Source organism: Gobio gobio (assembly GCF_949357685.1).
Source record: "Gobio gobio genome assembly, chromosome: 6".
NCBI lineage: Eukaryota > Metazoa > Chordata > Actinopteri > Cypriniformes > Gobionidae > Gobio > Gobio gobio.
In genome coordinates, this window is record NC_137102.1 from 45,219,493 (window position 1) to 45,231,190 (window position 11,698).

Sequence of the window (11,698 nt, forward strand, 5' to 3'; positions counted from 1 at the left end):
ATTACATAAGATATTAAGACTTATTTTCTGGAAAAGATTAATATTTTTTTTTTAGAATTAAGTGAGTTTATGCTTAAAAGAAGAACAAATGTCTGCCAATGGGGTAAAATAAATAAATCATTTAGTCAGTTTAGGCAGTTAGTCCTGGTTTCACAAACAGGGCTTAGATTAAGCCAAGATTAGGCCTTTGATCAATTAGGACATTTAAGTAGCTTTTATAAACATGCCTTCAAAAAAACTAAAAACGTGTACTGGTGTGTATATTGAGACAAAACAATAGCACTGACATATTTTAAGATATGTCAGTGCAAGTTGCTTTCAGTTAAAACAGCTCAAACATCCAGTTTAGTCTGGGACTATCTTAAGCCTTGTCTGTGAAACCGCGGGGATTTTGTCTTGTTTTAAAGGGATAGTTCACCCAAAAATGAAAATTCTGTTATTATTTACTCACCCTCAAGTTGTTCCAAACCTGAAAGAATTTCTTTCTTCTTCTGAACACAAAGGAAGATATTTGGAAGAATGTTTGAAACTGCCGAGATCTGCTTGGTTACAAACATTCTTCCAAATATCTTCCTTTGTGTTCAGCAGAACAAAGAAATTCATACAGGTTTGGAACAACTTGAGGGTGAGTAAACTAACAGAATTTTTGGGTGAACTATCCTTTTAAGCTTAAACACTTAATTTTGATACATTTTTCAGAAAACAAGACTTAATATCTTAAGTCATTTTTCTTCTCATGTATATTGATTTATTTGTAATTTCTCAGAAAATCACTTATTTTGCAGTGTGCATACTGAATGTTTTCTTGCATTGTGTATTGAAAGGTGCACTTAACTTCTATAGTCCGTGCCATTAAAATGACATTATTCAGGTACATAACAGTAGTTGATCTGAAATAGAAAACGTGCTGTAAAAGACACTAATTCCTGCTACAGCAACAGTGAAAACAACACATACTTTTAGTCTTGATACATTAAAAAAACAATAACGTGTGAAATCAAACTTGTTTAACTAAAATCATTTGTTTATGTACTTGCGTAGAGTATGCTTTGGCCCTGAATGCAGACCTCATGGATTTTGTGCTCAGATAACTTTGCATCCCTCGTTTGGACTGTAAAGAATGGCAAGGATTAACTAACAACGGTCAAGGCAAAATACCCTTCATGGTTTGTGATGTGATCCCCTCCAGTGCTTTTCTGCATAGAAGTTTCGGTCGTTTTGTGCTTATTTTTGTATTTTTCACATGGCAGGAACTTAGCTTTAGCGGCAAAGAGGTGAAGTAAATGTGATATATGAAGCCATAAAAAGACTGTGAGAACAGAACAGTAATAACAGTACTACAAAACACAGACAAGAGCTGGCTGGCGTTCAGGCCATATACGAGAGTAGCACACTTTACACAGAGTGCTTTAGGGTTAGTGTGAGAGCGATGGAGGCTATAGTTTCGTCTTTCCTCATCAGATCAACACAAACCTGTAGTGAGAGAGAGAGAGAGAGAGAGAGAGAGAGAGAGAGAGAGAGAGAGAGAGAGGACTGGAGTTAATTAATGTGTACAGTGCAGGGCATCTTTACACATTATCTGCACTCTAAAAATGCTGGGTTAAAAACAACCCAAGTTGGGTTGAAAATGGACAAACCCAGCAATTGGGTTGTTTTAACCCAGCGATTGGGTTAAATGATGGCTTAAACAACCCAATCGCTGGGTTAGTCCATTTTCAACCCAACTTGGGTTGTTTTTAACCCAGCATTTTTTAGAGTGTGCTATGTGGACAGCTTAAATCACATGAAAATGCAGTTTTTTTTAACAATAAACTAATGTATTATGCACACATTAGGGGTAGGACAGTGGCATTGTTCACCATTTTGAAGAAATGCGTGACATGTGACACTACCGCTTAAAAGTTTGGAGTCTGTAAGATTTTTTTATGTTTTTGATTGAAAATACAATAAAACAGTAATATTGTGAAATATTATTACAATGTAAAATAACTGTTTTAATATATTTGAAAATCTAATTTATCCCTGTGATGGCAAAGCTGAATCATTCTAATATGCTTGTTTGCTGCTCAAGAAACATTTCTTATTAATACCAATGTTGAAAACAGTTGTGATGCTTATCGTTTCTGTGAAAATTATTATCATTCTTTTTCAGGATCGTTTGATGAATAGAAAGATCAAAAGAACAATGCTTTTAAATAGAAATATTTTGTAACATCATAAATGTCAATGTCACTTTTGATCAATCTGATGTGTCCTTGTTGAATAAAAGTACTAATTTATTCCTAAAAATAAATAATCTTACTAACCCCAAAATGGAATCTGTTTCTGTAATCTTTTCCCTGTGTATGTTTTTTTTCTTCCAATAAAGGCATTTTGAAATAGGCAGAATCATTTAAAATTCCAGTTTTTGTGGATACATCCAAAATAATTTGAGAAAGAATCATGATGCATTGGTCAAAACTCCAAACCTCAGTCCAAAAGTATACTAAGATCTTCAGAAGGTATTTATGGTAGTCTTAAAGGTATAGCACTAAAGAAAAAAATGGTACTGTGCCTTTGTTGGTTATGTAAATTATGATTCTGATGCACCGTCCTTCACTATCAATATAAGAATTCCCTTAAAATCGGTATGAAACGGAAGTAGTGATAGTCTTTTCTTCCCTATTGTGACGTATATCCGAGTGAAATGGCTTCTCGAACAAGAAAAAATGTAGGGCAGGACTTGATTGGATTGTTGGATGGTTGTGGACCCATTTCACAGACTGTGATTCCACTGTTTTAAACATCGTAATTCTAGTAAAGTTTTTCATATCTAATTGTTTTTAAATTAGAATACATTTATAACGCTATACTTTGTGTTATATCACCTTGGCAGTTAATTACAACAACAAAACCTCTGAATTAACACTGTTCCAACGGCTAAGGGAGTGACGGCAAATTTCACATCATTCTCTCTTCTGACTGCTGTATTCAATCTCTCAATATTTTTCCCTCTTTTGTGGTAACGCTATAATGGATTTTTTAAATTTTGCTATTGGAACAAATGGGAATTCAAAAAATATTTTTGCTGTCATCTCCCGTTCACCATTATAGACATGTAACCAACTATGACGACTTCTAAGAACCCTGGAAATGTGAAAAGTGTCCATTGCTGTGATCTTATGTGAGTGATAGGTTGTCCCGCCCTCTCGCCAGTAAACACATCGTCAGAGAAGAGAAGAGAAGAGAAAGAATTGTAAGTTTTGATTTAATGGAGAATTTAAGGAAAACATTTCATTACACTATGACCCTAATGAAACATTTACAATATTGATGTTTGCATTATACAATAACTGCTCCAGTCACTGTACCTTCACACTCAAACGCCTTCAGAATAGTGGTGTAACTGGGCCCCAACCAGGAAGTGTAGGTCCCCATAACACGCAGCAGCTTTTTGGTGGAATCGCTGAACAGCACATCAGGTTGCCCATAATTCACAGAGCTGAACAAAGAGAATCCTTCAGTGGCATTAGCAAATGCATTCTAGAAGACAAAAACACGTAAAATAAAATAAGAAAAAGAGAAAACGCAATCAAATGGAATTTCTGGAATACTAGGAGAAAAGCAAATAAAAGACAGGAGTGGGTGTTAGTTTGAAATATGTATATGCATAATTTGTTTCATTTTCAAATATTGGATGTTCTCTTTGCTCATATCTTGCAAGGTGCTTCGCTCAGTGTGTGTGTGCGTGCTAGTCCTGCTCTAGGCTTTTATAACAGAGCTCAATGTAGTGTCATCCTCCCTTAATGATACACTGTAATGTAAGACGGTGTCTTGTGAAAATCAATGATCACCACAGGGCTCAGGCTGGATGTATTGAATGCATAAGTCAGCCTGATGTAATCTGTGTAATACTCGAGACGTTCAGAGATACCATTGTTAACATAGGTTTGGGCAGGGTTCGTTTTATCATTCCGTTGACCGCTAATGTGCAGGAACAACACTTCCAATGAGATTTTCATGCTCTGTATTGTACAAAAGGGATTTTTCTTTTTCTTTTTAACTGTTTTTATATTATTTCATGGATAATGTAATAAAAAGTGAATCAAACCTGATATCCCCAGACTCTGTAATTGTCTGGCAGTACAAATGTCATTATATAATCCATGGCATTTCTACTCTTCGGAACACAAAGGAAGATATTTTTAATGAAATCTGAGAGATTTCTGTCCCTCCATTGACAGCTGGCGCTTCTTTAATGCTTCAAAAAGTTCATAAAGAGATCGTAAAACTAATCCATGTGAATCGAGCAGTTCTGATGAGACAGAAATGAAGAACAGAATGAATTTAGGCTTTTATTCCCATAAAAAATATTGATCAGCGAACATAAACAGAAGCTCAACCGAACCTGCTTGACGCACGAGAAACTTCTTGCGGAAACTCAAATGAGAACAAACCTCATTGGTTCTCGCACGTCAAGCAAACATGCTTGAGCTTCCGTTTACCACAACTGATGTGCGATATGATGAATGTTAATATGTGAATAAAAGCTTAAATTCAATCTGTTTAGCAAAAAAGGTGATTGTGCCTCTTCAGAAAATTTGGACTAAACCACTCAAATCATATGAATTAATTTTACGATCTCTTTATGAACTTTTGTGAACGTCAAAGTGAACGTCAAAGTGGTAGTTGTGTAGCTGTCAAAGGAGGGACAGAAATCGCTCAGATTTCATTTAAAATATCTCCATTTGTGTTCTGAAGATGAACGACATGTGGGTGAGTAAATGATTACAGAATTTTCATTTTTTGGTGAAATATCCCTTTAAGTGCAAAAAAAATCCTAGATTTTCTAACTGTTCTCAGACTTTTGGACTCCAATGTGTGACTGTGTGGCCGTCTCTTCTGACCTGCACACGTTCCAAGAACTTGTAAATACGGCATTTGTCCTCCAAACGTACTACCACAGCATTGGTTGGCACTTCAGCCAGGTGGCAGTGCTCATGTTGGAACAGGTTAGCTTCACTCCCGTCAGGACACAAGAGCTTCAAGTCTTCCAGCTCCAGGTCCAGCGCCCAGGACTCCTGGTTCTTACCTTACATGAATAAAAAGTCAAAGTTTTTTTTTTTTAACAGACAGTGATATTTCTAAAACAGGAGGCATGATGGTATCCAACAATTGTCTGGATTAAACTTTTAAATATAAAGTAAGAAAGCTCACAAGTCACAAGACTTTTTTAAAAAACTATATATTTCTCTTAAACTAGCATCTATAATCCCTGAACTTGGCTAACAGGGTTTATTTAAACTAAACAAGGGTTTCACAGATCCCAGCAGGCACACAAAGTGATGCATTGTTATGAAATACTGCCCCCCTGTGTCTGTCAGCCAGTGAAACATGATACAGATCATGAAGTGAAGGCTACAATCGTCCTCTTTCAGTCCCTTAAAAAATTCCATTTAATAGGAAACCAACTTGAAATCCTTACTGCATCTGGACATTTTTGACCTCCTGTTTAACTAGCTCTTCTTACATTCTGCATTACTTACCCTGCATGTTTTCGAAGACTGTAGTGTGCTTAACAAAAGCAACATCCCCGAGATTCTCTGCCACACACCTGCATGTTTTAAATAATAATAATAATAATGACACATAAAAAATTTGTATACACTACTGTTCAAAAGTTCTGGTTCTTTTAAAGAAATGTATATTTTTGCAGCAAGGATGCACTAAACTGATAAAAGTGGCAGTATAGACATTTACAATGTTTTCTATACAACTTTTCTGTTCATCATTTAGCAACCCAACCATTTTCAACTAATAATAATAAGAAAAAAGGTTTCATGAGCACTACATTAGCATATTAAAATTATCTTGTAACGCAGAAGACTGGAATAATGTCTTCTGAAAATGGAGCTTTGCCATTACAGAAAAAAACTAAAATATATATTAAAATAGAAGTTATTTTAAATTATAAACAATTTGATTAGGGTCCATTTCTCACTATTAACTATGACTTTTGCCTCAATAAACTCCTAATTACTGCTTATTAATAGTTAATAAGGTAGTTGTTAAGTTTAGGGATTAAGGGATATAGAATATGGTGATGCAGAATAAGGCATTAATATGTGCTTTATAAGTACTAATAAAAAGCCAATATCCTTGTAATATGCATGCTAATAAGCTACTACTGGTAGTTAATAGTGAAAATTGGACTCCAAAATTATATTTCACAATATTACTGTTTTTGATTGACTAATTGAAGCCTTGGTGAATTTTCTTTCAAAAACGTTTTAAAAAATCTTACTGACCCAAAACTTATGGTCGGTAGTGTATAGACATATACATACTGTAGCATTTTATTCTCAAGAAACCATCAAGCAATCCAATATTCTGGCTTTACAAAGCATATTCATATTTTAAATAATGGTTCCACTGAGACATATTCTCTCACATCTCTGATTATACAGCACCTAAGAGCTCCAGCCTCCCCGAAGTGCCGTTCCCGAGGGTTGTTGGCGCAGATGTGACGGTCGTTCTCGTCACCAATGCAGGCCTCACACAGGTTCCTTGGGTTGTTTCCTTTGGGATCATGTTCTGGGTCCTTCACTCCTGGGACACAGCTGTAGCCAAAAAAATCTCCTACCGCTGTGAACCACAGGGAGAAGGATTTGCCTTTTTAAATTGCTGACAAAAATTGCAATTCAAATCTCAATTTGCATTTGAACCATACATAAAAATCTTTTATTCCAAACATTAAAACATTACTTTGTTTGTATGTGTAGCTCACTAATAGTTAACCTTTGTAAGTACTTTGTAAAACAGCTGTGCTGTTAAAGCATGGTAACATCTCACCATGGGGAAAGTTGCACTGCTCATCCACACTGATCTGTGATGTGTTGACCAGGAAGCCGATTGGGACAGTCCAGCCCACTGTAGTCCGCATCCCTGGATGACAGGAGCTGCGCTCATGCATCTCCAGCAGTGATAAATCACTCGATGATGTCCGAGCCAGAGCAACCACGTAATAATTAATGCCATCTGTGTCAGACACAAAACATCAGAGACATCAGACGAAAACATTTTATTATGTGTTGGTCTGTTACATGTAACGGGAGTTACATAATCAGATTACTTTTTTCAAGTAACTAGTAAACATGATGGTTATTGTAATTACTGTACAGTATAGCCTGTACATTTCCTTCAACCTGACGCTTATTCATTTTACTTTGGGTGCCTTTACATTTAGAACTTCTTTTTTTGTTATTAAAAAACAAACAAGCAAGCCCAGCCCAGCTGTGAGAAAAAGTAATGCACAAGTAACTTAGCGCATTACTTTACATAAAAAGTAACTACGTAACGCAATTAGTTACTTTTTAGGGAGTAACACAATTGTATGGAAGCTTGTTTCCGCCACAGAATAAAACAATTACAAAGATAATTGCGACTTTTTATCTTTCAATTCTGACTTTTTTCAGAACTTCATGATATAAAGCAGCAATTGCGAGTTATAAAGTCTGAATTGCGTGATATAAAGTCGCAATTGTGACTTTATATCTCCTAATTCCGACTTTTTTCTCAGAATTGCGAGTTTATATCTCGCAATTTTGACTTTATAACTCGCAATTGCTAGATATAAAGTCAGAATTGTGAGATATAAACTCGCAATTTCTCAGATTTCTCCGTTTATATCTCTCAATTCTGACTTTTTTCTCAGAATTGGCCTTTATAACTCGCAATTGCGAGTTTATATGTCACAATTCTGAAAAAAAGAAGTCAGAATTGCGAGTTATAAAGTCAGAATTGTGTGATATAAAGTCAGAATTGCGTGATATAAAGTCAGAATTGTGTGATATAAAGTCAGAATTGCGTGATATAAAGTCAGAATTGCGTGATATAAAGTCAGAATTGTGTGATATAAAGTCAGAATTGCGTGATATAAAGTCAGAATTGCGTGATATAAAGTCAGAATTGCCTGATATAGAGTCAGAATTGCGAGATGTAAACTCACAATTGTGAGATAAAAAGTCGCAATTATCTTTTCAAATTTTTTATTCTGTGTCGGAAACAGGCTTCCATAATATTGTAACACATTACTTTTAAAAGTAAGCTTTCCCCAACAATGATTTTATCAAATTTTTGACTGGTGTTTAAATACTCACCCACACCGTTATAAGACTCTCCCACAGCTACATCTAAGCCATAGCAAAATCCAGCCGTGTAGATCTCATCAGCATACATAGTCGAGGCATCTGCAGTGCCATTCTGTTTGCATCACAGACAAATTATTAAACCATTTATGGACCAATTTCCATCAAAACATGTAAAACATTTTGTAAGATTGAATTATCAGTTGAGAAATTAGAAGAAGAAAAAAAAAAGCACAATTTCGAGGTTCAATCTTAAATATATGATATTACAAGTAATTTTTTTGCACCATTTCTAATTTGATTTGCTTTTTGGGAAACAATTTCCTACAACCTTAATTTGCTTCATGCAGTCAGTGGGACTTTGGCCCCTCACACACAGTAGTTGTCCACGGATGTTCCTGGCTGTAGCATTCCCAGCTAGATCCAAACACTTCTGCTCTTCGACATCAGAAACTGTGCACCATCTGACTGCAAAGACAAAACAATTTAATTCAAAATGTATACTTTTCCAAATGAGTGAAAAACAAATATATTTCAGGATAATGATTTGTTCATTGTTCACACTACCAGTCAAGACATTGCTTTTTATTAATATTTTACAGATTGCAGATTAATAGAACAGTCAATCAAATTTGTATTTTTAATGAGTAACAATGTATGCTGGACCATTTTCATACTTTTATCCTTCTTTTCCATGAATAAATAATAATTGTTATTATTATTATTTTGATATAAATAATTATTCATTAAAATGCATAGGTAGGTACAATTTATATTTTCTACAAAAATACTGTCAAGCATTTAAGCATTTTTTTTTTTTAGATCAATAGGTGTGAAACATAAATTAAGTTACGCTTGGTCAAAACCTTTTCATAATCATTGCTATATGAAGTTCCCCAAACAATATGTCTCCTGTGTTCATTCTGGTCCAGTGCAGAAAGCCAATCCAAAACAAGATGTTACATCCAGCCAATGTCATAACAAGATCGGAAAGATGAGAATATATAAATATAATACTTACTAATGTTGTTTTCAGTGGACATAGAAACCAGAACAAGCAGGAACAGAACGACTGCAAGGTGTCCTCCAGGATGATCCATGCTGACTTTGAACAGTAACCTTCCAAATGGGCTCAGACTCACAGGGTGCTGTGGGAAGTAAAATTAAAAAAAGGGAAAAGACAAGAAAAAAAAGGCTTGGGGCTCATATTGCTCCTTTTTAGGGTACCCAGAAGTCTCAGAAACCAAGAGGGGAGGGAAACCTTTCCATTAGTTCTTTACTGAAGTTTCTCTGCTTTTTTTTCTCTCTCTTCAGATCTAACATTGGTAGGTTATTCTCCACTTATCAGATCACGATGGGCATCTAGTGTTTCTTTCTTTAACCAATGGGACCTCATGGCATGCAAGCTTTTGCACACTTCACTGCACCTGGCACCGGGCAGGTCAGATCATTTCTGGGGTTATAATTAAGTAAGATACAATAGCTTTTTGTGGGCAGCTTCTAAAGCCCCTCAAGATTAAACCAAAGGTCCTAAACTAGCCAAGTTTGATTAGAGATATGGATGGAAGGGCAACAGGAGATTCTTTTGTGCCACTATGCAGTTGAGGAAGCATATAGGCCACTTGATACCTTCTCTGCATCCTAATTCTCATGTCACCTTCCCCATAATCAATGCTTTATTGAAGGAGACACGAGTCATCTAAGAGATAGGAGACAGCATTTCAGAGCCAAAAACAAACCTATAAAGGTACAAACAAATTGATGTCCATGTGGCCAAAACATTACAAAATCTTGTGAATAAATGCACCAAAAAATTAGTAATAACCAAATATAAAAACATTTAATTAAAAAAACAATCATATGCAAATATCTTAAACATTTTTCTTTTTTTCACAGCAGTACAATGGCTCAAAAATGGCAACTGGTACGTATTTTATCAAGTCAAGTTTCCTAACTTGGCCAGAATGCTATACCGTAATAATCTGTTCTTCATGTTGTTGCATGCAAAGAAAAAAAAGTTAATTTTCCCAAGAGGTGCAATTCCATTCCACACAACATTGACCCCCGTGCCACAAATGCCCCCAAAAATTGCACTGCATTGTTCATACATCAATAATTATATTATACAAAAATCTATGATATTGAGTGTAACGGAATTGGCCACTTGAGGGCCGTCAGACGGCTTATCTCCCTGCCCTTCGGTGCCCCTGACTCCATATCCTTTTTTTCCCCATATAGAAAATGACATGGCCATTAATCAACAAGCTATTTTAGAACAAAAAAACACCAGGCCACTAGCTCCTTGACTCTTATCGTGGCAAGGACATTTTCTTTCTTTACGCAGATATGTCCGTCTCTCTAACAGTTTGTAAATAGTAAAATAAATGATTGCACACTTTTAGGCAACTGATACATTGAATTGATGGGCAGTATAGCCTATACAACTATACATTTATAGGTGATGTAAGACCCGGCTATATGTGAACCTGGACCACGTGTATATTTGTGGCAATAGCCAACAATACATTGTATGAGTCAAAATTATTGATTTTTCTGGTAACACTTTACAATAAGTTTGTATTAGTTAACATTAGTTAATGCATTAGCTAACATGAACTCAGCATTAGTTAATCTTTGTTAACATTTGTTAATAAAAATCCAGCTGTTCATGGTTTGTTCATGTTAGTTCACAGTGCATTAACTAATGTTAACAAGATTGTAATAATGCATTAGTAAATGTTGAAACTAACATTAACAAAGATAAATAAATGCTTTATAAGTGCAGTTCATTATTAGCCTAGTTCATGTTAACTAATGTAGTTAACTAATGTTAGCTAATGAACCTTATTGTAAAGTGTTACCATTTTTTCTTTTATGCCAAAAATCAATAGGATATTAAGTAAAGAGAGACCATGTCCATGAAGAATGACGATATATTATTATTAGTAGTAGTATATGCATTGCTAAGGACTTAATCTGGACAACTTTAAAGGCAATGTTCTCAATATTTAGAATTTTTTGCACCCTCAAATTCCAGATTTTCAAATAGTTGTATCTCAGCCAAATATTGTCCTATCCCAACAAAAGCTTATTTATTCAGCTTTCAGGTGATGTATACATCTCAATTTAAAAAAATTCCCTTTGACTGGTTTTGTGGTCCAGGGTACATATGTAAGTTTTCTAAAAAGTTGATGCAGTAGGGATTGTGTTACGTGTAACAGATTTATATTAATCAGCATTTGTATTTTGGGGGGGATTGGTTCGTCTTGGAAAGAAGCATCAAGATCTAAATATTGCAATTAAATAGATTGCATTCATGACTCACAGAAAATCGACGACATTAGTTTAATAAATAAGTATTTTTTTATTAATTAAAGACTTTATCAGTGAACACTAAAGAATTGTGTGTAGACGAACAACATTTCTAGCTTCGTGAGCCTGAGCCAAGTGGTTGTGTTTAAAAGTTGTGCGGGATAGAAATGTGTCGTTAGTTACAAAATAACCAAAGGCTGTTTTATGCTTCCTGATACTCACATGCGGCGGACTATGGTATCCCACAATGCTCTCGCTCG

At 35.2% G+C, this 11,698-nt stretch overlaps 1 protein-coding gene across 2 annotated transcripts; it reads right to left on the reverse strand.

The window, feature by feature from the left end:
• Window positions 1-1,334: 1,334 nt before the first annotated feature.
• otomp (otolith matrix protein) lies at window positions 1,335-11,697 on the reverse strand. Of its 2 annotated transcripts, XM_079819297.1 has the most exons (9): window positions 9,148-10,516; window positions 8,458-8,594; window positions 8,139-8,241; window positions 6,832-7,017; window positions 6,450-6,624; window positions 5,526-5,593; window positions 4,887-5,071; window positions 3,351-3,522; window positions 1,335-1,473 (listed from the first exon to the last, which is right to left on the reverse strand). In XM_079819297.1, the coding sequence occupies exons 1-9, from the start codon at window positions 9,224-9,226 to the stop codon at window positions 1,463-1,465; spliced, it is 1,116 nt and encodes a 371-aa protein (XP_079675423.1). In that variant the 5' UTR covers window positions 9,227-10,516; the 3' UTR covers window positions 1,335-1,462. The 2 variants fall into 2 exon arrangements, with proteins under 2 accessions (XP_079675423.1, XP_079675422.1); XM_079819296.1 differs by lacking the exon at window positions 1,335-1,473 and having other exon boundaries at window positions 3,231-3,522; window positions 9,148-11,697.
• Window position 11,698: the final 1 nt, after the last annotated feature.

Excerpts from the sequence above, each read along its gene's own strand:
- otomp (XM_079819296.1), bottom strand. The coding sequence starts at position 9,226 with ATGGATCATCCTGGAGGACACCTTGCAGTCGTTCTGTTCCTGCTTGTT. Across the intron at positions 7,018-8,138 it reads AGAGTCTTATAACGGTGTGG|ATGGCATTAATTATTACGTG; the intron begins GTGAGTATTTAA and ends TGTCTGACACAG. Across the intron at positions 3,523-4,886 it reads AGTTCTTGGAACGTGTGCAG|AATGCATTTGCTAATGCCAC; the intron begins GTCAGAAGAGAC and ends TTTGTCTTCTAG.